Here is a 25,923-nt window from a genome sequence, read left to right on the forward strand (position 1 = left end):
GTCACCAAAATGTGCTCTTTAAACGTTTTGAAAAAAATAATGTTACACTACATTAATTGGATATTGGATGTGTACTAATTGATAATTTAGTCAAGATGCATGAATTTTTTTATTTATTTCTGTACTTAGTGTCTTTTTGTTGTTTGGGTGTACAAGTACCCGGTCACGACTAATTGTATTTGTAGTATCTTAATTTTTATCCATCTGATCTTCTTTTTATCGTTTGCCTTTACACAAGAATACCAGTCTTCTCAGCAAATCTGGTAGTTTTCTGTAGGGCATCCACTGAACCATATAGCTTCTATTTAAGTGGTGTTTCTAAGTGCCATATCTGATCTCTCAATGCCTGATGGATCTTGCATGACTGTAAGAGGTGTGCCGACCTTACCCTGCTCTGCTTCTCCACAAGGACACATTGGGACAACTTTCATGACTTTGTGAAGATATTGGTTGGGTATGTTGTGTCCTGCCCCCAGTGTAAAGATGGTGGTGTATGATATTCAGATCTGTTGGCTGGTGGTAACTATCTTGTTTCTGTGGAGTGTTGAACAGAGATTTGATGATGTCTTCATCTTTGTGTAGCAGACTGGATTTTCTTCCTGTTGTTGTTCAGCACTAACATTTATATATATTATATATAATAATGCTGTACCCATATTTTGACTATTATATTTATTATGTCTGTTTAGTTCACGCATCAATGTAAATAGAACGGCATTTGATGAGACTGTTATCAAAGTGAGCGGGTTATCGCTATAAACCCAGGTTTAATCCACCATTTTCTACATTTTAAAATGCCTGTAACAATAGTTATCAAAGGTACCAGGATTATAATTTACTGAGTACTCCAGACGCGCGTTTTGTCTACATAAGACACATCAGTGACGCTCATGTCAAAATTTTCATAAAGCCAAACAAGTACAAAGTTGAAGAGCATTGAGGATCCAAAATTCCATAAAGTTGTGCCAAATACGGCTAAGATAATCTTTACCTGGGATAAGAAAATCCTTATTTTTTTCGAAAAATTCAAAGTTTTGTTAACTTGTTGAAATTTATAAAAATTGCCACATTATTGATATTCATGTCAACACCGAAGTGTTGACTACTGGGCTGGTGATACCCTCGGAGATGAAACGTCCACCAGCAGTGGTATCGACCCGTAGCAAGTCAGGAATATGATCGTTCTTGTCCATTCGTTTTTGATGTGTTTTGTTATTTGATTTTGCCATGTGATTATGGACTTTCCGATTAGATTTTCCTGAGTATTTTTTTCAGCATTTTTGTGATTTTACTTTTTGCTAATTTATCGGCATGTTCATTACATCCATCTGATGAGTTAGGCAATTTTCAACTGATTTTTTATTTTTCGTTCTTATGTTGTACTGTTACACCACTGTCCCTGGTTAGAGTGGTTGGGATCCCGCTAACATGTTTGACACGCCATATTCTGTATGTATGTGACTGTCCCAAGTCAGTAGCTTGTAATTCAGTGGTTGTCGTTCGTTTATGTGTTACATATTTGCTTTGCGTTCATTTTTTATACATAGATAAGGCTGTTAGTTTTCTCGTTTGAATTGTTTAACATTGCCATTTCGGGACCTTTTATAGCTAACTATGCGGTATGGGTTTTTTTCATTGATTTATGTGTGTAAATCACATTAATTTCACTGTCAAATAAAGGTATTATATATTGAAATTAGCTTGTAACTCAATATATAAACCAACAACATCAAAGAGGAAGTCTTGATTAATCCTCAGTCAGTTATGTTTTGCTTTTGAATTTGAACTTTAAATGAAAAAGTGGATATTCCTTAAATTTATTAGATACCTATAACCGTCACAAATGATATTGGATATGTTCCTTACGTCGCAACTACAATCCCCTTCCCTTTTATGAATGTGACCTACCGAATTAGACTATAAACCGGATTTGTTATAACATAAGCAACACAGTGGGTGCCACATTTGAAGCAGGATCTGCTTACCTTTCAGAGCACCTGAGATCACCCTTAGTTTTTGATGGGGTTGGTGTTGATTATTTTTCAGTATTCTATGTTGTCATGTGTTCTATGGTTTGTCTTCTTTCATTTTTAGCCAGGCGTTGTCAGTTTATTTTCAATTTACAAGTTTGACTCCCTTTGGTAGCTTTCGTCTCTCTTCTATATTTAATTGGTTATCAAAGGTACCAGGATTATATATTTAAAAGTGTCATTACAAACAACGTTATACTGTTGGGTGTTACGAGTGCTAAACAAATACTTTGATTCAATGAAAAAGTTATCTAAAAATGACATCTTCTAGACTCTTGATACCTTAATTGATATTTGTTAAGCTTGGAAATGTGTTTTTCAAAAGCAATCGGCATTCCCATGGTAACCAAATATGCTCCTTTTCAAGAAGCTAGCATAATCCTTGAACTTCATGTTTTGCTATCATTTCACCACTATTTCGCACAAATTTCAGTCTATCTCTATAGTTACTTTGACCTTGACCACTGAAATGCTGACCTCAATAACAAAATGGATCTTCCTCCCATGTGATTCTATATATATGTCAAGTTGTAATTGATGCAAGGTATTTGATCATTTCAACATGAGGAACAGACATATTGTAGTGACCTATAGTTGTTAATGTCTGTGTCATTTTGGTCTCGTGTAGACAGTTGTCTCATTGGCAATCAAACCACATCTTCTTTTCTATACTATCGAATCACCTGGTTTTGGTGGGGTTTGTTTTGCTCAGTCTTCTGTTTTCCACTGGCTAATGGTCAGTATGTTAATTTTCATTGGAATGGTTGGAGTGAATGGTAAGAAAGACTACAACAAGACATAAATGGTCAGTACGTTTATTATCATCAGAAATGGTGTGAAAGACACTGTAATAATCTAATGTAACAATTGAAGAAATTTATCTTCCTTAATGTAACAACTTAGTTTGTGCATACATTAAATGGTTACAAATAGTGTTCTGATAGGTTGTCCAATTAACCATCAGTAATACTTTAACAATTCATGCCCTCATAGACATATAAGTTGACTTAAACGTCAATTGTACATAATGTGTACAGGTTATTTATAATAACCAAACATTTCATTTAACAATATATGTTAAAACATAACAAGTGCATTAAATGCATTTACATGCTACAAAAAGATTAAACAAATATTCTGACTAAAATATGTCAATCTTTGGAAAGAGGTTATAACCTCTTTATCTAGGTTTTGATTAATCAACAACCAATTCAACTAATGGTTTCACTAGTTTATCATTGCACATTATTGTATAAAATGTTTCATAAAACTGTAACAATTAGTAAATGTTTTACGACATAATTACACACAGGATAAAGGTTTACAAAACTGTTATCCAAAAATATTTATTGTTCACAACAAAAAACCTTTGCTTGTTTTATGAATTCAAAAATACTTATAATGACTCCATGCTTTAACTATTTTAGGTAGCATAGGATTCAAAAGTAGACAGAAACACAAATATTTGCATAAAACACAATTCTTCAAAAATCATTTAAGTTTATTCAGTTTGGTTTAGCAATAGCACCTCTTATAATCTCTATATCCATTTTTCTGTGGATCAAAATTTATATCTGTCTACTAGTCTTACTAAATAGTAATCATAAATCCTTTTAATCACAAACAAATGTGTATTATGCTCAATCCTACAAACAAACAACATAAAATGAGGTAGGAATTACTGTAGTGGTGCTCCATAAATAGGAGTAAATATAACCACATACAATATAATCACTGTTGAGAACAAATTACTCATCAGATTAATTATAATATTGGCTTAAGACTTTTGTCTAAAATCAAAACCAATTATTGACTTCAACATCAGAAGTACAATTATCTGAGACTATAAAACTCAGATCTAATAAATGACCATTCTCTATGTTGACAATGGCACATCTACATGTAATACATATGTTACAATGTACACATATTATCAACATGTAATACATACTTAGTATGTTTCATTTATTACAATGTACAGACACACTTTAGATAGGGAATGACGACCAAAAATCATTGGAAGTTACAACATGAATAAGTTTTTACAAAATGGTTAAGTTATTTCACAAAAATTGAAGTCAAGTTAAGGAGACAAGTTTTGCTTTTTAAACAACTTTGTCAGATTATTCAATAAAAGTCATTTATTGCCAAATCATCACTGAAGACCATTTAAATAGGAGTAGTGCCATCTTATCCTGTCTAAAGCGAACATCATTCAATATTACCCTGCCTATAGCAAACACCAATCAATCAAGGTTATCTAACAGACAACTATTTCTGAAACACCTGATTCAGTATTATGAAAATGTTAAAGCAAACAACAACCCTTTATAATTAGCTATTAACATTATCTACATTAAATCACTGCAATAAACAAAGACAGATAGGTGTTACAAATACTTAAGTAAGCGATCAAAAACCATGATGTAGAGACTGACAACAAAGATCTAAGGGAAGTAAGCCATGTAAAACCATGATCTTTAGGCCAGCATGAATTAAAGGGAAGTAAGCCATGTAAAATCATGATGTACAAGCTGACAACAAACACTAAGTAAACCTTGACAAGTTACCATTAAACTATCTAACATGTAGGCTTTACAAAAATCATTGAAGAGGATATTCAATGGCTAATTTTGGTATCTAATTGAAGCTCTAGGACATTAAAAAGAACTTTGCTTCCATGAAATAAGTACTCATATCATATGCAGACAATATTTCCCAATCTGTGGAATATATACTGTTTTCTTATTAACAACAAAAGATTTCACTTGTATTGTAGTATTGTAGCTATGTTTATCTTCGTATTTTCGAAATAAAAAGTAAAATACTGCTCATACTTGCTTTCCTAATAAATTCTGACAAACATAGAATTTGGCATATTTGGTCTGAATAAATATTCTTACATTTGTCTGAAAAGCTTAGAAAGTTTTCTATTTTGCTATCTAATCCATTATACCCTTTAAAAAACTGTTACCATCACTACCAAACAAAAACAATTAATAAGGAAAAATCATCAAATCAAATTATCTTAACTGCACAAAATATGGATTATGCTCAAGCAAAACCTATATGCTATTGTCTGCTCAAAAAAAAGAAGGTATGATTGACATTCAGATTGGCCATACTATTTAAATCATTTGCTAAACTTATATATACTTCAACAAAACATGACAGTTTTGGTTTCCTTTTCACAAGTTATAAAACATCATTACCACAGTAACTAAACTGTATACGTACCTTAGGATGTGTTAATTATCTTATAAAGCATAAACAAATAAAATGATTATTTGAAACAAAAGCTTTTCAGTGAAAACCAAGCATACATATATTTATAAATATTTTCATTTATCTGAAATATATACTACCAAAACCATAATATTTCACTTTTAAGAAAATTGTAGGTTACTTAACATGTTTATAACTTGGATGTATTGGTGTAACCCACCATCCGTATTTTTCTTAATAATATACTCTTAATAATGCAATATGACTTTAAAATGGTTGTTAAATAAAAGTGAATACAATTTCCTATATATGCCATTGGGATAAATATCTACATTATAAGTGATAAAACATTATAGTATGTACATAATTAAAAGGGATAACATATGTTTTCATTTACATATTATCATTGTTTTCTAACAAACAGAAACTGCATGTCAAAAATAAATCATCAAATATCATCAAAAACATGAAAATTTATCAAATGTTAGATTTTTGAGACAAAATTCTTACACAAACATTCTTCTATGTATTACAAAGGTTTTCCTTCTCAAAATCCAAAATTAAATGTACCAATAAATACAAATTTTGTGTTGCCATGAATTATTGTGAAGTCAAAAACAAAATATTACGCCTCAATTTGAAGGCATCTCCTTGACTGTGTTTTATGATTGTGTTGTTTTATGGTGGTATTATGTCCATGACTGTTGTTCTATAATGTTATATCTGGATTGTTGGTGGTATTAGCTACTGAGAGCTTGATGTAATGTTTGTTGCTGTTCTGCTGACAGAAGAGGGATACAGGCCTGGAATACTGCAGGATTTTGCTGCAAAAATAATATTGTACTATTAATGAAAGAACAATTATTTTACTGTTAACACAAATATTTGTCATGCCTTTTGTAATTTTGTATATGCAAATATATCAACAAACCACAACTGAAGGTAAATGGATAAACAATCTCCATGGAAATGAGATGTGCTAATGCTAAGTAATACATTTGCATTCCAAATACCATTGACTTCCTCAAAACTTAAACATAAACTTGTATACTGTGTAAAAATTTTAAAGACGATGAAGGTAAGTGGAAGGGAGCGATCCTGATCCCGAAATCCTTGGCTTAAAAACAAGAAATCCTGAGGTCCAAAATTTAAAGAATTTTTGAAAGAATTCAAAAAAAGAATTCACGGATCCAAAAAGGTTTAATCCTGAAATCCCAAGCTTAAAAAAGTCCTGCCACCCTCAATGAACCCTGATCAACGGATGAGGCTATATAATCTCCATGGAAATGAGACTTCCAAATTCCAATAACAAATGTCAATAAAACATACCCAGTACAAAGGGCAGCACCCCAAAATGACCATGGCAATTATAGAATTTCTCTTACTTTTTTACACTACAAATATGTATTTGACCCTCACGTATATTTGAGATTAAAGTGCCTTCTCTGGATTAAGTGTATGAAGTCCTTACCAATATTTGAACTTGTGATAATTCAGTTTTTGAAATATTGTTAATTCAATTTATTGCGAGGTTTTTATTTAAGCGAAGACAGGTTGAGTATCGCAATGATTAGAACTAGCATTGTGATATCTTATGTATTTATATGTATACAGCCTTTATTTAAATCACAATAATTTATCTTTTATTTTCGTTCATTCTTCATCATTGGCAATAATAAATGCACACATTAAATTCTGAATTAGCAGCATATTTTTTTTTTGCTATTTTGTTATTATCTGTTAACAAAACTCACCTCGACTTGTCTGACTATATTAAGCATTCTTGTGTAAACATTGGACTCTGATGACACTGCCTCCTTTGTAAATGCTTCAGCCACAATACATACAATCTGTGGCAGGTTTACGTGGTTCTCTCCCAGTATCAATGGATGATTACTAAAATTATCATTTAACAGTCATATGGGAAGTTTTTTATACACAAATCTCAGCTGTTCACTGAAGTTTTTAAATTGACTATTTTACAAGATTTTTTTATAACTATGGACTCCCTCATTAGAAAACTTCCTGACTACCTGTGCTGAATGGAGCATTAGAATATTTATCAGATTATAGAGTTTATCAAAACCACTTAAAGAAGTATATATTAGTCTGACCTATCATTACATAGCACCCTATATTCTTAATCTGTATTATAAATCTAATAATAATAATAATAATAATAAATTCTTTATTTAAAGAGGGTAAACACAGTTAGTTACAATCACTAATCTTCCCTGAGGCCCTCATATACATGTATGTAATACAAGTAAAAACAAAATGATAATAATAAGAGAAAAAAGCAAACATACAACATATAAAGACATAATAGTTCAATGTACATGTACCATGATTAAATATTCTTAATATTCTTAATCTGTATTATAAATCTAATATTTCTATTCTATATTATAAATCTAATATTTCTATTTTGTATTATAAATCTAATATTTCTATTTTGTATTATAAATCTAATATTTCTATTCTGTATTATAAATCTAATATTTCTATTTTGTATTATAAATCTAATATTTCTATTTTGTATTATAAATCTAATATTTCTATTCTGTATTATAAATCTAATATTTCTATTTTGTATTATAAATCTAATATTTCTATTCTGTATTATAAATCTAATATTTCTATTTTGTATTATAAATCTAATATTTCTATTCTGTATTATAAATCTAATATTTCTATTCAATATCATATATCTTATTTTTGAACATTTCTATTCTATACTTTACAACTATTCAAACTTACATTTCAATAAGGTCACATAGATAGTTGTATACTGGTTCTGCCTCATCTTCATCCTCCCAGACAGGTAACCAGGAGAGCCACATGGGTAAGACATCATTTACATTAATCTGACTATTGTTATGTTGACAAATCTTAGCGATGGCCGAGATGGCATTTTCTGTTGGGTTGGCATTCTCAGGGGACCGTGATTCAGGGTCCTGGATCATCTTTACTAACAGTGGCAAGGCCTCTACAAATAAAATATGAAAATAAAAATAACAAGAAAGTGTCTACTGTACACTTGCAATATCATTTTCTATGTTTACTGGACCGTGAAATTGGAATAAATTCTCTAATTTGGCATTAAAATTAGAATGATTTTATCAAAGCGAACATGTATACCAAGTTTCAAGTTGATTGGACTTCAACTTCATCAAAAACAACCTTGACCAAAAACTTTAACCTGAAGTGTAACAGACGGACGAACGAACAGACATAAAAATATATGCCTGGTTAAGGTTACATCATTGAAACAGATTAAGTAGGTATGTTGGTTTTTCTATTTAATTTAAATAATCATTTTATTTTTTGCAACATGATTTGAGTTGTCCATTGGCAAAGTTTACTTGCATTTATAATTATTTCAATATTGGTTGGCAAAAAATTCTAGTAAAGTGATTGTTTCACCACACAAGTTACAAGTTTCTTAAAACAAATGTCATATTCAAGATGAACATTTAGAAGTATAAGTTGATTTATTTTAATGGCAACTCTCAACTTCACTTTTGACATGTGTTCAGTTAATTTTTCACTTTAAATTTGCTTTAAACCAGCAACCTTTCACTTTTCAATAGATTAAGCATTTTTCCTTTTGAAAGAGATGAATTCAAATCACAGCCTGTAAAAACAGTGTTTACCAATTGGTATTGTAGAGGGTAAAACCTTCTCATCAGGTATATTCAAATAAAAATTGCCAAATAAAGATTTAGACATAATGGATATATGTATTTTACCTGCACATGTTGCAGCATACACTTCTCCTCCAAACTTGGCCATTACACCAATACCATACGCTGAGGCCTGTCTCAGTTCTGGCTGTTTGTCACAGAGAAAACTCATCATCTGGGCAAGGAAGTACTGGGTATACTTTACAGAGTGCTGTCAAAATATAATAAAATACTACAATAATGTTTTACTAGATTTAAAGACGAGTAAAATTGAAAAAGTAAAGATATCAAGAAATGGTTAGAATATAATGAAAAATTTCTTCTTGTACTGTAAATTCAGAAATTATTATGTGCATTTATTATTGCGATTTTGTCAATTTCAACTTAAATGCGATTTTAAATTTTACGATTTTGGGAAAAGTCATGCTTTATTCAGTTAAAATATTACAAAATGAGAGTTTTAATTATTGCGTTTACAATTCTGTCACATTATTCGCAATAATAAAAACCTCACAATAATTTCTGAATATACAGTAATTGTATTTATAGTAAGTATATCAAACCACTGGAACTTTAGGAACCTGATGAGCAGTGGTTCATCTGTAGATGTGGTTCAAAAGATTTATTCATTTTTTATGTAGTTTAGACTGTTGGTTTTTCTGTCACTCGTCATTTTAGGCCCTTTATAGATTGCTGATTTCTGAGCCAAGGCGGTTTACTTTCATCTATAATGGGTTTTTTTACAAATTGTAAATTGGTTGTCTCTCTGGCACTCATACCACATCTTATATCTACTTACTAGCACTCATACCATCTATATAGGATGCTGATTAATGATGGCAGTTTAATGTCTACTGGTGAATAAAATGCATACTCAGCACAAAACATGTTGATACCATATTAATTTCACTCTAATTTGTAATAATCTGACTTGACAATCATACCACATCTTCAATTTTTATAGACTGCCTCCATAAAGGAAAGCAAGCTACAAAGAGACCTCAAGATGTTGCATCAAGGCACACAAAAAAAATTCAACCATAAAATTGGTCTGTATTTTCAGTATTTAATTGGACTATATGCTTTTTCATGGAATGAAAAAAGAAGCCTGCATTACTTAATATAGAAATTTTAAAAGCGGCATCTTTTACTTATATAAAATTTTCAATTGGTCCTAAAACTAATATAACTTACTGGTCCACAATGTTCTATCACATCATCCCATATACATAGTCCCCATTGTTTATCTGACCACACTTGATCTGGACCCTGAAATAATAATAAATATCTCATCATTTAATTTACACAGACTTTATTGTTTATCTTACAAAAGCTGATCTGTTCAAGACACTGAAATAATAATAATTATCTTTATTAAGAGTAATTTCTGGCAATGTGATATTGATTCACTCATTGAGTCTTTGCATCAGAAATAAAAACATTATAAAACCCATAACAGAAGGGAATGTGCTTGATTTGCATTTGACATAGACATAATCTTTTATTCAGTTTAATTGAGGTCTTGAGCTTGCAGATCAGTAACTGCCAGTAGTTCTTTGTTAATCTATATATTATTGCATTTTGTTTAGTTTCCTGTGTTTCCTACTCTGACTTCTTTTAAACTGAGTTTCTGTGTGTTTTTTGCTGTGTATTTATTTTTCTACATAAGTTAGAGGTATAGGAGAGGGCTGAGTATATAGTTATCAAATGTACCAGAATTATAATTTAGTACACCAGACATAAGTTTCGTCTACATAAGACTCATCACGGACGCTGAAGATTAAAAAAGTTGAGATCTCACAAAACATGTATAACTCTGCCACATTTTTAAACCTGTCTTAAATCAGGAGCTTTTGGCCTTTGTTAATTTTGTATGAGTTTGTATTTTAGTTCATTTTATGTTTTGGAGTTTAGCATGGACTCTATTATCACTGAAATAGTACACATTTTTGTTAAGAGGCAAGCCAAAGCACGCCTTCAGATTTTTTCACTGTTAAAGACCCGGTGGCCTTCAGTTTTTTTTTGCTCTGTGGTTGGGTTGTTTGTTTTTTTACGCATTCCCCATTTTCATTCTCTATTTTATCATGTCATATATGCAGATATCAGTAATGAATTGAAATCTAACATTTCTAATATATACTTACAATTAACTTTACAAAGAATGGTAGGAGTTGTTCAAACAGAGGCAGGAATTCCTCATGATGAGTACCAAATATAGAATGTAATATGTCTGATACTTTACTCAGTATGTACGTGTCGGCATCATCCTGGAAAAAAATAAAGTACAGATAAATAATTCTACATTTAAAGAATTCAATGGTTAACATATCTCTGCATCAAAAGTAAAATACAACTAAGTGCTAGTACAAAATATTTTTTTTTCAGACATACATGTACAATATATTAATAACAACGGAGAACCCATTAAGCTTAATAAAACAAGAGGAAATTTTACTAATTTTTATAAGACTAAATATCTTACATTATTATAATTTGCGACCTTGTAGTCTTTTATCATAATTAAATATACTGTAGTATACACACATTGGTATCCACATTAAGTCAACTTTTATAAAGAAAGTCACAGGCATCCTTTATGAATACAAATTGTATTAAAACATGAATTTGTAAAATTATGGAAAAATAAAACATCATTCATTCATTCTTTTTAATGATCGAGTATGGACTAAAAATGTCATTTGTGAACTATATACAAATTAAGGACACATCTACAAAATAATCACTTTAATCAGTTTCTTAAATCAAAAAACGTGAAAAAAAATGTCAAAATAAGTACAATTTGGGTACCCATACATCATGCAAAACTCACAAACTTTATTAATAAAACTGCATGCTGAGGCCTACATTAAAATATTGAGTATTTGATCTCCTTGACTGAACCATGAAAAATTGTCTACACTCATAACATTTCGTACACATTTAAAATGAGATATTTGAATTTTGAAGTAAATGAGCATGCAAGAACTGTCTTGTACAAAATAAACATTGTCCAAAAATTAAAGATTGTCCAAATTAAAATCGACAACATTTGACACATTCAGGTGGAAATGCATAGAATCAATTTCAATGAGTATGAATACATTTACAGTCGAATTCAATGAGTATGAAGCTAAAGGTAATATCTTTGGTTAGCTTGCTTGCTAGCTGAACCATGAAGTCATTGTTAGGTAAGGTATACAACCCTCCTTTCAAAGTAGCCTAGTCCTACAGACAGATAGATCGGTTATCTGCTGGACTAGTCTACTTTTAAAGGAAGGTAGTTTACCTAACATAACCATGACTTCACAGTTCAGCTAGCAAGCAAGCTAACCAAAGATATTACCTTTAGCTTCATACTCATTGAATTCGGCTGTAAATGTATACAGATTATTGTCATATTTATTTGCTGTGTTTACATACAAAAATACAAATACTTCTGATTGTGAAATTAGACTTGACACCTCACAGTGATCAGGGATAGAACACTGATCCTTACTCTAAACACTCAGTTGATGATAATTACCTCCTCTAATAAGTCTTCCTCTAAATCCTCATCGTAATCCTCGTCTTTCCTCTTTTCTGAAAACATAAATCACTCGATTAAAGATGGATGATTATCATAAACACTCTTTCTATTGACATTTATAATTGTAGAATTTATTTACTAAGCAATTTTTCTGAATGATTCTTAACCAATTGCTGAAACAAACTATTGATCAACATCAACTACGCCTATTTCAAACTCTCACCCAGCACTGGTTTTAAAGATAAATATAACAATACTCACCATGTCTTTCTTCCTGCTTTTTGAAATGGGTCTGCAGTTGTTTTTCAAGCAAAGACATAACCAAGTTCATATTCTCTTGGGATAAACACCCTTTTCCCAACTTTTCTATGCACTGAAAAAAAGAAAAATTTACAATTAGTAAACATCCAATCTTTGGGTATAAATGAAACCACATGTGTTTTCTACACTAGCTATGTGTACAAGAAATGAAAATACTTTATTTGACTTGAAACTGAAATTCACTATTTGTTAAAGTAAAAAAAAAAGAAGAATGCCTGAGAAATTGTTTTCAAGATTAAGAAAGAAACAAAACTTAATTCTTTTAGATTATTGTTGGTCATCTCAATGAGATTGATTTTCTTGCATGAGCCAGTATGGCGAAAGTGAGAAAAAGCAGAGTTGAAATGACCAATGATAATCTGTTTATCGCTATTCTACCTATGACAATGTTGTTAACTTCATTGACAATGGCACAAGCTTCCTTAGTTTCTAGCTATAACTTTTCATATCTCTCAACTGAACTGAGAAGTACCGATTATCAGGTTATTTGCATGTAGATATCGTAAAATATCAGCTGCGAGACATAATATGAAGATTTTTGTCGAGTGAGCGTAGCGAACGAGATCAAAAAGCCTTCATATAATGCCAAGCAGCTGATATTTTACAATATCAATATGCAGATAATCTGATAATCGATTTAATGGGCTATATTTGCGTGTTTCGGAAGTGTTTTCTTTGTTCCGACAGCACACAAAAGATGACTTGATAAGTTCGGGTCAAAGTTATTAACGTCGGTTCAAACATTATGACGTCGCTGATATGTCCGGGTCAAAGTTATTAAGGCCGGGTCAACGTATTTGACGTCACAAAGACATGATACGGAATAATATTAAGAGCTGAACAGAGTGATATAGATGGAGGGACGACCGATAAGTACTGATTATCAGGTTGTCTGCATATTGATATTGTAAAATATCAGCTGCAAGTCACAATATGAAGGTTTTTATTGAGTGAGCGCAGCGTATGAGATCAAAACGCCTTCATATTGTGTTGAGCAGCTGATATTTACAATCTCAATATGCAGAAAACACAATGATCTATTTATAAGGTTGTATTTGCATCTTTTGGAAGTGTTTTCACCAGCAAACCTGAAGATGACTTGATAAATTCGGGTCAAACTTATCAAGGTCAATTTCAAACATTATGACATTGATGATAAGTCTGGGTCAACATGTTTGACGTCACATAGCCGTGATATGCAATTTTATAATAAGCTGAGCAGAGTGATATAGACAGTGGTACGACTAAAATGAAATTATCAGTCAGGAAGATCAAAGAAAATTTTGTACAAATTGTGATACAATCTCTTATCTGGCAAATTCTCACCTTGGATAAAGCATACAAGTGTTCCGGTAGAACTGATTGTTCAGGTTCAATCTCTATTGCCTTTAACAGACATGGACAGATATAGTTCCACATCTCTGCTACATACTGTTCTCCACGAATCTTAGCACAGTCTATTAAGAACGGTAGACTTTCTGAGGCTGCTATTCTAATGTCTTTTTCAAGGTTAAAGAAAATGTAAAGGTCACATTACAGCTAAAACACTGATATATATATATATATATATACATAATAGACACATAATATTAACTTCAAAACAAATAAGTAAAAAAAAAAGAATGTTTTAAACTATTGATGCTAGGCTTAAGAATTGAAAAGACTGAAATTTTTTAACATGTCAGTGTTGGGATATCTTGTGTATGATTTCTGACCATGATACTAGCCCTACAACATCGGTCAACACTGTATGGAATAATACTGGCCCAACGACATTGGTCAATCACAATGGCCATGTTAAAACCATGCCAACCTTGAATATTAGAGAAATGGTCAGATACTATCTAGCAACATAAATGATTTCATCATTAATCAAAATGTTAGGTATACATCACTCCATTTTCTTCATTCACTATGTCAAGACAATCTCTTATCTATTTCTTACATTTACTTACAACTGATAATACTGATCAAACAACATTGGTCAACACTTGAAGATGTATCATGTATCATTTCTAAAAATGGTTAACACTGTTAAGGATATGCCAGTATTTCTATTAGACCTATCTTATATTATTTCTGACAATGATTATTGCCCACAAACATAAGTCAACACTGTATAAAGGATACCATCTTCAAAGTAAAACTTTAACAAAGGAACCATTGTCCTGACCACTTCCTCAGCGTACTCAGCAAATCCTTCCTTTAATTCTCTTGCGTAACACACTAACATCTGACATGCTGTAGTCTTCTCTTCTAAACCAGCTGTTCTAATACCAAAACTTTGCTGTAAAACAATGGACAATATTTAAGATCCTGACAATTGTCAAACACACTTACGATTATAAAAATCAGAAGATTTGGATTGATTGCCAATGAGACAGCTCCCAACCAGAGACCAAATAACATAGCTCAGATTAGCTTTTTTAATTCTGTTCATTTGATTTTATTTCTAGCAATTTTATTTATTTCATGATAACTGATTATTGTGCATAGGAAATTTTCAAAAATGTACTCCTAATGAATTATTTTTATCCAGCAAGAAAAAGAGAGTAAAATTTCTTTACCCTTCCTGAATCTTTCTTATTTAATTTATACACAATGTTTATATCAGTATGTTGCAGATGAAATATAAACCATACCTGTTCTCCCACATTGACAAACTCCCAGTCTGTATCACCTTGCATGTCTTTTATTTCATCACCTGAAAAACAAGTCATAATTCTTCATCAGAACACTGTGTCTGCTGCTGTAAGTGTACACATTTAATGAAAACTGTCAATAAGTTCATTTCTCAAAATTTCATGTAATTTTTAAAAAGATTTATATTGATGCTTGAAAAACTAAGACTGTATCTTAATTTTAACAACGGGAAAAAATACTGCTAAAAAATTTAAATCAGTCCCTTTATCAGAAAAATACAAGAGCAGAAAAAAAGAGGAAGCTGATGCATTCACTTGCATTTAACTTAATAAAGGGACATAACTCAAGAATGGTAAAAGTGACACAACTCTAATACGAACTTGATCTGTGTAGTGTGGTATTTAACATTATGTATTAGTTTCATAAAATTTGAACCCTCAAGGGTGACTGGGGAATAGAAATATGGTCACTTGGTCTTCTCCCGACCGGCAGTAAAACACTTGCCCAAGTGGGGCGTCCGTTTGGCTTTGTGGGATGTATCAAGTTCGCAGTCAAGTCCTGTCAAAATGGAGACGTTATATCTGATGCCTCGTGTAAAGAGAGTGCCACAGTCTTTGCACTATAAGAACCCTTGCAACAACTCTTTGAGGGGTCTGTAGGTAGCCTGTAGCAAGGCAAAATTTCTGTCCCTATCCAATATACCCTCATTTTCCAGTGGCAATCCAAATTTTCCTGACCATCATTCCAGATGGACTCTCTTGTGACTAGACCTACCTATTGTATTTATTGTTCTGGTCCTGAATATGCATGAAATATTTGCCACTGGAAGTTAAGCAACAAACAATCAAAGACAAAGACAAGATAAGTGATATAACTTCGTTATTGAGAGAATTTTTGTTACACAAAGATAATAAAGGGCTGCGCTTTAGAGCATGATACGTCCGTTGCTCTTTTACCTCGTCTTTAATGAATTAATATGATCAACTAGAAATAGTGTGAGCCCTGTCAAATACACCCCCCCCCCCCAAATAATAAAAATGCACCAAAAAATTGGCACTATTAAGGCTACCTCAAATCTAACTAAGTTAATCCCCCCTTTTTTAAGCATAAAAATTCATAACATGGAAATGTAAAATCTGAAATTTATAAAAATTGAAAGGGAGCTTACATCAATAGATATAAACAATTCACCAAAGTTTCATGGACATTGGTGAAAGCCTTTTTGAGTTATTGTCCGAAGTGTGAAAAATCCCCCTATTTTTATGAATAAAGCCCCATAAATCCAAAACTTAAAATCTGAAATTTATAAAATATGAAAGGGAGCTTACATCAATAGATATAAACAATTCACCAAAGTTTCATGGACATTGGTGAAGCCTGTTTGAGTTATTGTCCGAAGTGTTGAAAATCCCCCCTTTTTTATGAATAAAGCTCCATAAATCCAAAACTTAATCTGAAATTAAAAAACTAGAGGCTCTTAAGAGCCTGTGTCGCTCACCTTGGTTTATGTGAATATTAAACAAAGGAAGCAGATGGATTCATGACAAAATTGTGTTTTGGTGATGGTGATGTGTTTGTAAATCTTACTGTAATAAACTGTCTTGCTGCTTACAATTATCTCTATCTATAATGAACTTGGCCCAGTAGTTTCAGTGGAAAATGTTAATAAAAATTTACCAATTTTATGAAAAGTGTTAAAAATTGACTATAAAGGACAATTACTCCTTAGGGGGTCAATTGACCATTTTGGTTATGTTGACTTATTTGTCAATCCTACTTTGCTGAACATTATTGATGTTTACAGTTTATCTCTATCTATAATAATATTCCAGATAATAACAAAACAGCAAAATTTCCTTACAATTACCAATTCAGGGGCAGCAACCCAACAAAGGGTTGTCCGATTCGTCTGAAAATATCAGGGCAGATAGATCTTGACCTGATAAACAATTAAACCCCTGTCAGATTTGCTCTAAATGTTTTGGTTTTTGAGTTATAAGCCAAAAACTGCATTTTACCCCTATGTTCTATTTTTAGCCATGGCGGCCATCTTGGTTGGTTGACCGATTCACGCCACACATTTTTTAAACTAGATACCCCAATAATGATTGTGGCCAAGTTTGGATTAATTTGGCCCAAAAGTTTCAGAGAAGATTTTTGTAAAAGATAACTTAGATTTATGAAAAATGGTAAAAAATTGACTATAAAGGGCAATAACTCCTAAAGGGGTCAACTGACCATTTCGGTCATGTTGACTTATTTGTTAATCTTACTTTGATGAACATTATTGCTGTTTACAGTTTATCTCTATCTATAATAATATTCAAGATAATAACCAAAAACAGCAAAATTTCCTTAAAATTACCAATTCAGGGGCAGCAACCCAACAAAGGGTTGTCTGATTCGTCTGAAAATTTCAGGGCAGATAGATCTTGACCTGATAAACAATTAAACCCCCATGTCAGATTTGCTCTAAATGCTTTGGTTTTTGAGTTATAAGCCAAAAACTGCATTTTACCCCTATGTTCTATTTTTAGCCGTGGCGGCCATCTTGGTTTGTTGACCGGGTCACGCCACACATTTTTTAAACTAGATACTCCAAGTATGATTGTGGCCAAGTTTGGTTTAATTTGGCCCAGTAGTTTCAGAGTAGAAGATTTTTCTAAAAGCTAACGACGACGGACTACGATGACGACGGACGACGACGCCAAACGCCAAGTGATGGGAAAAGCTCACTTGGCCCTTTGGGCCAGGTGAGCTAAAAAGGAAAGGGAGCTTACGTCAATAGATATAAACAATTCACTTTAGTTTCATGGAAATTGGTGAAAGTGTTTTCGAGTTATTGTTCGAAATGTGGACGACGGACGGACGGACAGATGGACGGACAACAGTATACCATAATACATCCCGTCTAAAAGATGGGCGTAAAAAAAGACGGGCTTATAAAAATACTAAGTCTGTGACTACCTAGTTATCTTTACTTACTGTCAAGCAGTGCAACCTCTGGCTTGAGGGAGGCTGCTTTTAAAACAGGTGGCATTACTAATGGCAAGTACTGCTGGAATTCTTTACCTAGAATCTTACACATTCTAGCCCAGGCTGATATCATGTAGGAAATCTGAAATGAGAGTGATTCTTAACTAGTTAGTCATTTAACTTAATCTTTTGACCATAAACTCAATTTACTTCCATTGGAAGTCTACTTCTATTACCAGTCAACAAATAAAGGTATAATGGTGAAGATAAAGGTCAGATACTATCTAGCAAAGGTCATTTTCATCAGATATCAAAGTTTGCAGTTATCCATCATTCCAATGTCTTCACCTTACCAATACCTGCCATTCATGCAGACAAAGTATATCAACTTCACCAAGAGTACAATGCATTGTAAAACATATGTACCTGTTGAGTTAATCAGATATTATATTGCTCCAAAGCTTAGGACTTGCTGGGGATTTGGGTGATCAGTACTCAGACTATATAGATAGCAAGGAAATTAACGGCTGGTATCTGTCTCAAAATTGTTAAAAGATCCATTTTCAAATAGAAAAATCATACATCATTTGATTCTTTGTTTATTAACTCCAAGAATGTGTAACTCTTTTTCAAAGTGACCCTTAAATCAATAGGCACATTCTGCTCCTTATAAGTGACCAAAGTCAACTAAGATGGCAGTCTGATATAAACTGATCCATGGATCAGTGGTCATCTGGAAACCAAGGTGACTGATGGGTCAGTGGTCATCTGATAACCAAGGTAACTAATGGGTCAATGGTCATCTGATAACCAAGGTAACTGATGGGTCAGTGGTCATCTGGAAATCAAAGTAACTAATGGGTCAGTGGTCATCTGGAAACCAAGGTAACTAATGGGTCAGTCGTCATCTGGAAACCAAGGTAACTAATGGGTCAGTGGGCATCTGGAAATCAAGGTGACTAATGGGTCAGTCGTCATCTGGAAACCAAGGTAACTAATGGGTCAGTGGTCATCTGGAAACCAAGGTAACTAATGGGTCAATGGTCATCTGGAAACCAAGGTAACTAATGGGTCAGTGGTCATCTGGAAACCAAGGTAACTAATGGGTCAATGGTCATCTGGAAACCAAGGTAACTAATGGGTCAGTGGTCATCTGGAAACCAAGGTAACTAATGGGTCAGTGGTCATCTGATAACCAAGGTAACTAATGGGTCAGTGGTCATCTGAAAACTAAGGTAACTAATGGGTCAGTGGTCATCTGGAAACCAAGGTAACTAATGGGTCAATGGTCATCTGGAAACCAAGGTAACTAATGGGTCAGTGGTCATCTGGAAACCAAGGTAACTAATGGGTCAGTGGGCATCTGGAAATCAAGGTGACTAATGGGTCAGTGGTCATCTGGAAACCAAGGTAACTAATGGGTCAGTGGTCATCTGGAAACCAAGGTAACTAATGGGTCAGTGGTCATCTGATAACCAAGGTAACTAATGGGTCAATGGTCATCTGGAAACCAAGGTAACTAATGGGTCAGTGGTCATCTGGAAATCAAAGTAACTAATGGGTCAGTGGTCATCTGATAACCAAGGTAACTAATGGAATCTGGAAACCAAGGTAACTAATGGGTCAGTGGTCATCTGGAAATCAAAGTAACTAATGGGTCAGTGGTCATCTGGAAACCAAGGTAACTAATGGGTCAGTGGTCATCTGGAAACCAAGGAAACTAATGGGTCAGTGGTCATCTGATAACCAAGGTAACTGATGGGTCAGTGGTCATCTGGAAACCAAGGTAACTAATGGGTCAGTGGTCATCTGGAAACCAAGGAAACTAATGGGTCAATGGTCATCTGGAAACCAAGGTAACTAATGGGTCAGTGGTCATCTGGAAATCAAAGTAACTAATGGGTCAGTGGTCATCTGATAACCAAGGTAACTAATGGAATCTGGAAACCAAGGTAACTAATGGGTCAGTGGTCATCTGGAAATCAAAGTAACTAATGGGTCAGTGGTCATCTGGAAACCAAGGAAACTAATGGGTCAGTGGTCATCTGATAACCAAGGTAACTAATTGGTCAGTGGTCATCTGGAAATCAAGGTAACTAATGGGTCAGTGGTCATCTGATAACCAAGGTAACTAATTGGTCAGTGGTCATCTGGAAATCAAGGTAACTAATGGGTCAGTGGTCATCTGAAAACCAAGGTAACTAATGGAATCTGGAAACCAAGGTAACTAATGGAATCTGGAAACCAAGGTAACTAATGGGTCAGTAGTTATCTGGAAACCAAGGTGACTAATGGGTCAGTGGTCATCTGGAAATCAAAGTAACTAATGGGTCAGTGGTCATCTGGAAACCAAGGTAACTAATGGGTCAGTGGTCATCTGATAACCAAGGTAACTAATTGGTCAGTGGTCATCTGGAAATCAAGGTAACTAATGGGTCAGTGGTCATCTGATAACCAAGGTAACTAATTGGTCAGTGGTCATCTGGAAATCAAGGTAACTAATGGGTCAGTGGTCATCTGATAACCAAGGTAACTAATTGGTCAGTGGTCATCTGGAAATCAAAGTAACTAATGGGTCAGTGGTCATCTGGAAATCAAGGTAACTAATGGGTCAGTGGTCATCTGAAAACTAAGGTAACTAATTGGTCAGTGGTCATCTGGAAATCAAGGTAACTAATGGGTCAGTGGTCATCTGATAACCAAGGTAATTAATTGGTCAGTGGTCATCTGGAAATCAAGGTAACTAATGGTTCAGTGGTCATCTGATAACCAAGGTAACTAATTGGTCAGTGGTCATCTGGAAATCAAAGTAACTAATGGGTCAGTGGTCATCTGGAAATCAAGGTAACTAATGGGTCAGTGGTCATCTGAAAACTAAGGTAACTAATGGGTCAGTGGTCATCTGATAACCAAGGTAACTAATGGGTCAGTGGTCATCTGGAAATTAAGGTGACTAATGGGTCAGTGGTCATCTGGAAACCAAGGTAACTAATGGGTCAGTGGTCATCTGATAACCAAGGTAACTAATGGGTCAGTGGTCATCTGGAAATTAAGGTGACTAATGGGTCAGTAGTCATCTGATAACCAAGGTAACTAATGGGTCAGTGGTCATCTGGAAATTAAGGTGACTAATGGGTCAGTGGGCATCTGGAAACCAAGGTAACTAATGGGTCAGTGGTCATCTGGAAATCAAGGTGACTAATGGGTCAGTGGTCATCTGATAACCAAGGTAACTAATGGGTCAGTGGTCATCTGGAAATTAAGGTGACTAATGGGTCAGTGGTCATCTGGAAACCAAGGTAACTAATGGGTCAATGGTCATCTGGAAACCAAGGTAACTAATGGGTCAGTGGTCATCTGAAAACCAAGGTAACTAATGGGTCAGTGGTCATCTGATAACCAAGGTAACTAATGGGTCAGTGGTCATCTGATAACCAAGGTAACTAATGGGTCAGTGGTCATCTGGAAATTAAGGTGACTAATGGGTCAGTGGTCATCTGATAACCAAGGTAACTAATGGGTCAGTGGTCATCTGGAAATTAAGGTGACTAATGGGTCAGTGGTCATCTGATAACCAAGGTAACTAATGGGTCAGTGGTCATCTGGAAATTAAGGTGACTAATTAGTCAGTGGTTTCTGATTATTCAGATGTGACATGTGAAGGCAACAAACCCCAATGGCCAAATGTTATAACCATAGAAACCTTAAATAATCAGAGAAATGGTCAGATACTATCTAGCAACATAAATGATTTCATTAGTAATCAAAATGATTGGTATACATCACTCCATTCCCTGCCATTAACTATATCCAGACAATCACTTTATCTATTTCCTAAATGTAAATTAACATGTAACTGACAAAAAGTTAAATTTACTGCTGTACTCATATTTTTTACATTTTAACCTACTATGATGTGTTTGTTTTGTTATCACACTGTTGTCAATATAATGGAATTTTATATGACTGTCATACAAGTGTGAGGTTAAGCTAGTTTTAAGACTTCTCAAGGAAATGTTTGTACCAAGTCTGGATATGACCATCGTTTTTCATGTGATTGAAGTGTATGAGCTTTTGATTTTGCTACTTGATAAGGAACTTTTCAATTTCCCTCTGAGCTGGGTATTTTGCTATGTGATAAGGGACTTTCAAATTTCCCCTGAGTAGGGTATTTTGCTATTTGATAAGGAACTTTCCAATTTCCCTCTGAGTTGGGTATTTTGCTATTTGATAAGGGACTTTCCAATTTCCCTACGAGTACGGTATTTTGCTATGTGATAAGGGACTTTGCAATTTCCCTCTGAGTTGGGTATTTTTATTATCTAACTTTTTGAATACCTGTGGATCATCGTCCTCCATTTCACTCAAATCTGTTTGTGTCTTCAATAACATCTGCATCACGTCACTACAGTCCTGTAAAAACTGGAAAAAAGAAATATAAATGTAAACATAATTACATGCTATAATTACATCACTAGTCCTGTAAAATATAGAAAATAAATGTAAACATGATTAAGTCCTTTACTAAGTCCAGTCAAAAGCAGAAATAATGATATAATGGTGCAGACAGAGGTCAGATACTATCTAGCAAAGGTCATTTTCATCGGATATCAAAGTTTGCAGTTATCCATCATTCCAATGTCTTCACCTTGTCATCATTCATAACTTGCCAGCCAAAGGGGATGCCTTGTATATATGAGACAAGTAAAACAGACCAAAACACAAAATCTTGACCTTACCCCTGAACCATGAAATAAGGTAAAGGTTAGCTATATATATAGATACAACACCTGTTAGTTCAACAAATATACACCTTACAATCACATCAATGCAGCCATACACCAAATAAAGTATACATATTGCCTACAGTAACTGAGATATGGACTTGACCATGGAAATATAACCTTGTTCACTGATCAATGAAATGAGGTCGAGGTCAAGTAAAAAATGTTGGATGGGAATGAGGAGCTTTCAAGACAAGTACATAATAAAACTATAAAACATGATTAAGTCCAATAATTGAATCACTGTAGTCCAGTCAAAAATAATGATATAATGGTGCAGACAAAGATCAGATACTATCTAGCAAAGGTCATTTTCATCAGATATCAAGGTTTGCAGTTATACATCATTCCAACGTCTTCACCTTGTCATCATTCATAACTTGCCAGACAGGGATAGAACTTAAGACTTTGGCAACATTTGGTAAACAGCTTAAATTTTGTAGCCCATATATATAGTCCTATACAAGAAAACCAATAATTTGAGTAGCCCACACCAAATTTAAGGGGCCATTGGCCTGTGGGCCCCTGCTAATTTCATACCCTGCCAGGGGATGCCTTGTATGAGACAAGTAAAACAGACCAAAACACAAAATCTTGTCCTTACCCTTGAACCATCAAATAAGGTCACGGTTAGATTACACCTGCTAGTTCGACATATACACCATACAATCATGCCATACACCAAATATAGTATACATATTGCTTACAATAACTGAGATATGGACTTGACCATGGAAATATATCCTTGTTCAATGAGGTCAGGGTCAAATGAAAGCTGTCTGACAGGCATGAGGAGCTAGATAAGCACATAATAAAACATAGTTGTCCCATTACTCATAATAATAGAGAAATTAAGATTTCTCAATCTTCTACATTCTGAAACATTTAAGATTTTAATACGTTTGTTATTGCTGTCTGATCACTACCCCTTTGTCAACCTTTCTGCGACAGAAGTCACAGGATTGAAATTTTTTTTTATTATATACTATATTAACAGCACTGTAGGCCATTTAAAACAGAGAAATAATGATATAATGGTGAAGATAAAGGTCAGATACTATCTAGCAAAGGTCATTTTCAACAGATATCAAAGTTTGCAGTTATACATCATTCCAATGTCTTCACCTAAACATCTTTTATAACTTGTCAGGGAATGCCTTGTACATGACAAACTTTCTTGTAGAAAAATCATGCAAAGTTACTTGTCTTAACTCCAAAAGATTATAAATTATTTGTGACTAACCCACAAAAGTAGATAACTATAGACCATATGCAGATATATTAGCTGGTCCCTAAATGTATGTTCTATGCTCTTTTCTGAAGGTTTTTCTGGGTTTCTTCCTGACAGACCTACCATGTCATGTAACATGTAACTGCATGTACAATGTTGAACATACCTTTTCTTTGCCTACAGCTAATCCTATGAGACTAATACATTCTATGGTTTTCCCTCGTAAAAGTCTCATTTCTTTAGTTACAGCATTCTGCATGATATATTTGAGACATGGCATGAATCTGTCGTAATACTGTGTAAATTTCTCCTCGACCGTATCAGCTACAGATGCTAGGGCTGTTACCACTTGTTCTAACACTAACTTGACACCTCTCTCTAATAACTATGAAAGAAACATTACAAATATTACCACTTGTTCTAACACTAACTTGACACCTCTCTCTAATAACTATGAAAGAAACATTACAAATATTACCACTTGTTCTAACACTAACTTGACACCTCTCTCTAATAACTATGAAAGAAACATTAACAAACATAATGATGAACAAATGTCAATCTACTCAACAGATAACAAAATGGATGAAATCAATGTGTTCTTTTGTGGTGTTCAGGTTCTTCTTTTGTTCAAATATCCACAGCAAAAAGCTTTAAGGTTAAAAATTTAGCAGCTGGTTTTTGCCTGCAGTCTGATATTGTTCTTTGTTTATTATAATCAATTATTTTCTTATCCTGATGTAGGGATTCAGGTGATGGCACTAGCAAATCACAACATTCAGTGGATGCTTGAAATAACTGCTCAAAGTATACAAAACATTTATAGTGATCAACAAAGTTCTTTATCAATAAATAATGTCTTCATCATTAAAGCTCAAAAATTTCCACAAGTCTGGATGATTTGTGAATACTGGAAAATAAGGCCTAAAATAAAATATTTTTTGTTTCCCCAATCCCTACCGACCCTGCAAAAATGGTCCTACTCAAAAAATTCTATTGTCAAAACTAAGTCAAATATTGTTTTATTCATTTCCGATTTTCAGGCTTGCCGGATAATCCAATAATATTCAGGCTTTTTGGAAAAATAAAATTATTTACCTACCCACACCTGCTTGACAGGGTCGGGATTGGGAAAACAAACAATATATTAATCTAGGCCTAACAAGTAAAGACAATGGTCAGATACTATCTACCTAAGGTCATTTTCATTATATATCAAAGGACAATTGTTACATACATCATTCCAATGTCTTTACTGTTATGTAGAATTGTGCATATTTACAAATTGTATTAGGCAAGCACATGTGTCTTGAATGCTAGGGTGGTATATTGAATTTTTCTGCTGTATATAAATGAAATGTAAGTAAGTCATAACGTTTACCAGTTCAATTTGAAATTAGTTTACACATAAACAAGAACATGTGTACAAAGGACACACTGCCCCACTCACACAATCATATTACAATGGTCATTGCATATATAAATCAGCTAGTTATGACAC

At 33.6% G+C, this 25,923-nt stretch overlaps 1 protein-coding gene across 1 annotated transcript in view; it reads right to left on the reverse strand.

Moving 5' to 3' along the window:
• Nucleotides 1-2,829: 2,829 nt before the first annotated feature.
• Nucleotides 2,830-25,923, reverse strand: part of LOC134712883 (importin-5-like) — a 36,908-nt gene continuing 13,814 nt past the window's right edge. Inside the window, exons 13-26 of the mRNA XM_063574869.1 lie at nt 24,589-24,807; nt 22,746-22,829; nt 18,417-18,549; nt 15,431-15,492; nt 14,919-15,075; nt 14,115-14,287; nt 12,729-12,840; nt 12,465-12,520; nt 11,086-11,208; nt 10,136-10,210; nt 9,008-9,152; nt 8,016-8,244; nt 7,010-7,151; nt 2,830-6,079 (exon numbers count right to left, since the gene is read on the reverse strand). Of these exons, the coding sequence (XP_063430939.1) occupies nt 5,996-6,079; nt 7,010-7,151; nt 8,016-8,244; nt 9,008-9,152; nt 10,136-10,210; nt 11,086-11,208; nt 12,465-12,520; nt 12,729-12,840; nt 14,115-14,287; nt 14,919-15,075; nt 15,431-15,492; nt 18,417-18,549; nt 22,746-22,829; nt 24,589-24,807 (1,794 nt within the window). The 3' untranslated portion in view covers nt 2,830-5,995. The remainder of the gene's footprint in view (nt 6,080-7,009; nt 7,152-8,015; nt 8,245-9,007; nt 9,153-10,135; nt 10,211-11,085; nt 11,209-12,464; nt 12,521-12,728; nt 12,841-14,114; nt 14,288-14,918; nt 15,076-15,430; nt 15,493-18,416; nt 18,550-22,745; nt 22,830-24,588; nt 24,808-25,923) is intronic.

This window comes from Mytilus trossulus, chromosome 3 (genome assembly GCF_036588685.1).
Source record: "Mytilus trossulus isolate FHL-02 chromosome 3, PNRI_Mtr1.1.1.hap1, whole genome shotgun sequence".
NCBI lineage: Eukaryota > Metazoa > Mollusca > Bivalvia > Mytilida > Mytilidae > Mytilus > Mytilus trossulus.